This window comes from Haplochromis burtoni, unplaced genomic scaffold (genome assembly GCF_018398535.1).
Source record: "Haplochromis burtoni strain Fernald_Lab_line unplaced genomic scaffold, NCSU_Asbu1 Contig_110, whole genome shotgun sequence".
Taxonomy (NCBI): Eukaryota; Metazoa; Chordata; class Actinopteri; order Cichliformes; family Cichlidae; genus Haplochromis; species Haplochromis burtoni.
Window position 1 is genome coordinate 169,686 of NW_024582471.1, and position 6,248 is coordinate 175,933.

At 40.3% G+C, this 6,248-nt stretch overlaps 1 protein-coding gene across 2 annotated transcripts in view; it reads left to right on the forward strand.

The window, feature by feature from the left end:
• prss12 (serine protease 12) overlaps window positions 1-6,248 on the forward strand; it is a 20,716-nt gene that overhangs the window by 9,996 nt on the left and 4,472 nt on the right. For both annotated transcript variants that reach the window (XM_005928217.3, XM_005928216.3), the window contains exons 9-11: window positions 1,748-1,953; window positions 2,544-2,622; window positions 3,192-3,314. In XM_005928217.3, the coding sequence (XP_005928279.1) occupies window positions 1,748-1,953; window positions 2,544-2,622; window positions 3,192-3,314 (408 nt within the window). The remainder of the gene's footprint in view (window positions 1-1,747; window positions 1,954-2,543; window positions 2,623-3,191; window positions 3,315-6,248) is intronic.

The window sequence follows — 6,248 nt, forward strand, 5'->3', positions numbered from 1 at the left end:
TGGATTATAAATCATAAAAAATGACTGCATTTCATTATTTATTAATTTTCTTTCTTTGATTGTAGTTGTTAAGATGTTTTGGTATGAGCTTTTCATGGTGACCTTTCTGTTACCTTTACAAAAATAAACATTTGATTTAAAACACAGGCTAATGATGCAAAAGTCACGTTTCAAGTATCGGATATGTTTCCTGGCACTTGTCCAGAGGCCTCCTTTTCATTTTCTTCTGAGACGCCTTTTTGTTTTCAAGAACAATGACAATGAGATGACAAGGGAAAACTTTACTATAACAAACTGTCTTATTTCCTTTCTCATCACTCCTCAGCAAAAGATATTCATGCCTTAGTCACCAAGTTTTCTGTGACACATCTGTTTGCAGATGAAAGCCACATCTGGAATGCATAAATGTTAGAGAGTTAGTGGAAAGTGTGTTAAAGAGGCATGGCTCTTGTCAACAACTCTGCTTATCTTTGCAGAGTACTTGCTAACAAAGATTGTCCTAATATCAAGAGCTTCACTTCCAATAAAATAAACAGAGAAAAAAATGTTCTTTAGCTAATGGGTACATTTACAATGGGGCTGAACCCAAGGAATATTAATGGAAGCACATGAAATATGATGCCCGAGAAAACACTTGGCCCTCCTTTCCAACTTGAGTGGTTTATAGCCAAAGCAGCTCTTTTTTTTTAAACTGTTATTGTACGTTAACCGCAGGTTGCCTCGGAGATACACCAAGCCAGCATGATGTCAGTCTTTAGGCGTTGCTCCAAGCAACTCGGAGGGTCACTTTCTACATACATTGTCTAGGGAGCTATTGAACACACAGATACAACATTAGATGAGTAAGTAAGAGACACAAGGTTCCCAGTGGATAACGAGACCTGTCACCCAACATACTCCAGGGATGCAACATAAGACCTTCTCTTTCTGTTATCTATCAGTCTTAATTAAATTCACAGTTACAGTCTGTACCTACACAAGTTCATCCTACAGGCCAGTGTGTGTTAGTTCTTTGCTAATTTAAGTCAGGGGTGAGATAATGGTGCAAAGTTTTGCTATCCTTTGTCAACCTAGTTTGCGTCACATTCTGAGAAGGTCAAATGTTAACATCTAAACCAATTTGTTGTCACCGCCTTTACTTAGGCACCTAAACAGGTCTATGTAACAACAAATAATGTTCAACTCTTATTTAAAGACATTTGTAAATGGAATTTTGAAAAAAGCCTCATCATTCACATCAGTCAGTTTGTCTGACTTGTTACAGCTGAAAGATAAACAAAAGACGTCTGTTCTGCATGCGCCGCACATTCAAATTTTCCTTAGAATGTTACACAACAGACTTTGCTCCATGTCAAATACCAACAGAAGGTCATTGTCAGAGTTTTCCATTGTTGCTGCTTGTGCAAAAACAAGTGCAGAGCTCCAGTGCAGTTCCATATTTAGTATAATTCTTTTATTTTACATCAATATATTTTAAATTGCTGTGGCCATAATAGAACTTTATATCTGTCAGGTCCACTGATGGTGGGCACTAACTCTTCTTCGGAACTACCATCAGATCTCCCACGTTATCTAAATATTTTTACTAAGACTTACTTTTTTACTTAATTTGTGCCACAGATCTTTTTTTCCCCTCTGATCATAAAGAACGTGTGTTACTTTTTGGACAGTTCTGCCTGTTCTTGTGTTTGTTTTCTATAACTGAGAAAGCGATGTAGTGAAATGCGTATACGTCTGTCCTCTCAAGTGGCGTGGCAAAGGCCCGCGTGATGGCATACTTCGGTGAAGGGACGGGGCCCATCCACGTGGACAATGTGAAGTGCACTGGTGAAGAGCTTTCTTTAGCTGATTGTATCAAAGAGGTTCCAGGAACGCACAACTGCCGCCACAGCGAGGACGCTGGGGTCATATGCGACTACGGAGCTCCGCAGCCCAGCTACAAAGTGGTGAAAGGTCAGTCAGTTAGTCAGGACCTGGTTTTCACTTTATAACTCTGAAAACAAATAGAGCTTCTATTATTCATCTGGAAACTATACTGTGTTTAGCAAACACTTCCAAAATGTTATACACACCAGAAAACTCAAAAGATATAAATGGCTGAAGAAAGGACCAGCGTAAGAGTTTAAGCAGAAAGTGTGGGACTTCGATGACTGTGTGTATCCAGATGGTAAAATGGAGAGTTTTACAGTATTATTGCTTCATCCTGTCAGTGACACGTCAGGGCAGACGCACAAAATGCTCTCCATTACCTGCACATGTTCTGATGCTACCATTTCTCACATAACCAATGCAGGACTGTATTTTGTCTCGTTTTGCATGTAGTTTTGGACATCACATACACAAACAGTGAAAGGAATCACTTTATTTATTTATTTATTGAATTCAGGTTCATATTATAGTAGGAAAAGAAGAATTATGCTTTTGACCAGACTAAACATTTAATAAAACCAACACTGGACCTGAGATGTATGGTTTAGCAATCATCACCCTCCCACAGGCTCTCAAATATACACAACCACTGGTCCCTCTTTTGTCTCTGTCAGATCCTGTGGACTCAATTTGCGGTCTGCGGCTCATACACACTCGCCAGAGGAGAATCATAGGAGGAGAAAACTCTCTGAGGTAAGTTGGCAGGGAGAGCAGGGATTAATACCAGCATGGAAAAATCCTGTCAGAGATCTAGAATAAAGAATAATGGCCACATTTTCAAGCAAACCTTAGATAGAAAACAGCTGATCTGAGGGCTATAGGCAAAGAAAACTGTGTGTGCAGACAAACATCAAGATACATTGTGTGGGGACGCATGTTTTAAAACAAAGCAGGTCCATACACAACACTGTGAAACAGTATTGAGCCACCCCTTATTTCATTTTATTTAACTAAGAAAATGGGAAATCCACCTCTCTTTTTTGGATGTCAGCTGCCTTTTGGTTCTATAATCTATTAAGATGATCCCACGCTTCATTAATGGTGAACTTCCTGCACTTGTCTAGTATTCTTAATTTGTTTAAGAGCACACACCGTGCCAAGATGTGCCACGTTTTCAGCCAATAGCTCTTTGTTTTTGTAAAAATACAATTTTACCTTTAAGTTATACAAAGTGTGTGTTTATTTGATGTTTCTGTCACAAGCTGCTAGTAAGAAAGTGCCTAAAGATACAATTTAAAGTTCTTTGGCTGTTTTCTTTGTAGGGGTGGCTGGCCATGGCAGGCTGCTATCCGTTTGCGAGGATCTCGAGTAGATGGGAGGTTGGTTTGTGGAGCAACTCTCATTGACACCTGTTGGGTCCTCACTTCGGCACACTGCTTCAAAAGGTCAAAAACACACATCCGCTATTACTCAAATACACTGGCTTTTTTCATATCGCACATATTAGACTTTTGAAGTGGAAATGTGGATTGTGCTTACACATATTTTGCTAAGTCTTAAAAGTGTTTTGCATAAAGTAGGATGTTTGAATTCATCCCAAAGCAGCTCGACAATGTGTGCGCGTGCACAAGACTGATGAAGGGCTGAGAACTGAACATTTGAGCATTATTCAGTGCTGGTTTGGCTGTGGTTATGGTGCAGGTGGCAGGAAGAAAGGCAATTGCTTCAACTCAACTTCATCTGGACTAGAGGCCTCCACATGATGCCACAAACCGAACATCTATCACCTAACGCATACAGTAGAGAAGGCAGTGGAAAAACAAATAGTCCACATTAAATGTTTACACAGTACATGTTGGATTGTCAGGCTTTATTTTACTGATAATATATTTTGGTTGTTACTGGGTTTTAGTTCCAGTGGTGGGGTTTAGTGGGAGAACCACAGCCCCGTAAAGACCCCAGAAGGTCCATGACTATAAATCCAAGTGTTTCCACATTTCAGAGAGGAAGAAGTCTTTCACTAAATCTTTCCCAGTGCCGTTTCCTGAGCCATTTCCAGACCACTTTAGCTGTCAGAGGCTGTATATGCAAGAACTCCTCTCCTCTGTGAAAGTGCTACTTTCAGCTACTTCGAAACGATACACAGGAAGTGCTCCAAATTAACTATACTTTCTTACAGGAGGTAGATTTAGGTAGTAGTGATTACTTGGTGATTAGTTAATCACCAGGGTAAGATTAAACTGACGACTGTTATACTTGCTCAAAAGCTGCATTGTAAGCCTTGTGGAACCTTCGACAGTTATCCTCAAACATAATGCTTTAATTGTTCTTGCGCTGCAAGAGAACGTTTCTCATAGTTTTCGTGTGGCTGCCGTTTTACTGATTCAGAGGGCCAGAGCTGCTTAAGAAACAGCCTAAAGGAACTCACCTTTTAACTTGCGAGGTGGGGCTAACATGGAAGACTGATGAATGAGAGCCAAGTTTATCTAATATTAGCATCTCATTATTAGCCTATTCCTTGAACAGTACAGCTTCTTGACGTGTTTTCACTGCAATTTTAAGGCTTATCTGTATTTCATGAAGTCTAAACTGCAGTCACCTGAAGGCACTTTTCATTGTGAAAGTCATCACAGGTGTGAAAGTCTTTTTGTGCTGTTTTGTGTTGCGCTCGCTGTTTAACCTTTGCGAGTCTTTGTGCATTTATGGCGTGACCTACAGGCCATAAATGCCCTGCAGGTCTCACCGGTGCCACTGCCACCCAGTTCTGCTATTTAGGACTTCAATAGTGATAGTCAATCAGCTTAATTCCCTGATATCGGTTTTCAATGCCTCAAGCTGTTGGCCTCGGTTATGACAGCTATGAAAAGAAATTTGCTGTATGCGAGCCAGAGGACATAGACCTGTGAAGACTTCCGACTTCACGGTGTCGCCTTTCATCCAGTATACTCCAAAATAGAGTGATACATAAACAAGCACAAAGTTACACACAGCAACAAGCAACGTAATACTATGCGGCCCTTTAAGTCAGAGAAATTAGATGAGCAACTTGGTGTATTCACTTATGTTCGCTCGATTTTGCCTACAAGTACAGATGGCTTAAATATGAAATAAGTGCAGCTGTTCAACCTTTAGTAGCATGACCATGTTGTTTGATTCTCTTAGTATGTTTATGAAAAATGGTCTCATCTTATTGCAGCCAACACATAAACCGATTATTTTCTTGTAGCTGTACAGCTGCAGGTGTGCCAACAATAATATTACACACAGATTTCAGCAGCAGCAGCAATATGTGAAAAATCCATCATAATCTGGAGATTTTGCCTTAAGCGCAGGAAGCCTGGTTGCTCGTGCCACTTCATTTACTTTTTTAATGTAAATAGTCAGTGTGAGCTGTATTTGTGACTGTGTGCTTGTGAAGATTTACGTAGTCAAAAGGCTCGTCAGCAGTGTCTCTGCTCTGCCAGGGACCCGGTAGCATTCCCAGGTCAGGCGATCTTTCCGGAAAGACTGCACCATATGTAACGAGACACGGAGACTTGGCTCCTTCTTTAACTCTTCTTCATTTACCCGTTTCTTTGCACTCTGGTGCACCTTTCTATGTCCCTCCCTTTCCATTTCAAAGACACCAGACACCAAAGAATTAATTGAATGTGTGAAAAACGCTGGTATGTCATGCTATGAGTCAGATAATCACAGCTTTGCACAGATGGAGTGACAGATTTGCTGTCACTCTTGTCTTTAGTCATACTCTGTTTGTTTAGACCAGGGGTAGGCAACTCCAGGCCTCGAGTGCCAGTGTCCTGCAGGTTTTAGATCGCACCCTGGGTTAACACACCTGAATCAAATGATTAATTCATTACCAGGCCTCTGGAAAACTTCAAGAAATGCTGTGGAGTCATTTAGCCCTTTAAATCAGCTGTGATGGATCATGGACACATCTAAAACCTCCAGGACACCGGCACTCGAGGCCTGGAGTTGCCTGCCCCTGGTTTAGACCTTAGTACAAGCATTTATGAGATAGATGAGATTTTTGCGTGAATATTTTGTGCTGGATTGTTCCTCCCAACATTTAAAACATTCTTTTCAGATGTTTTGTGAATGTTGCTGAGAGAATAGCATTGTGTATTTTTACTGAAACCTGAAAGTCAGAGCCAGCCACTTTAGAGGATTGTACAGCTTTGTGAGCTTTGTGCATGCATGCATTTTACGCTCTTTCTACCATAACTCATAAAACTACTGTGTCTATATATAGATATATATAGATGATATATATATATGTGTGTGTGTAGATAGATAGATAGATAGATAGATAGATAGATAGATAGATAGATAGATAGATAGATAGATAGATAGATAGATAGATAGATAGATAGATAGAT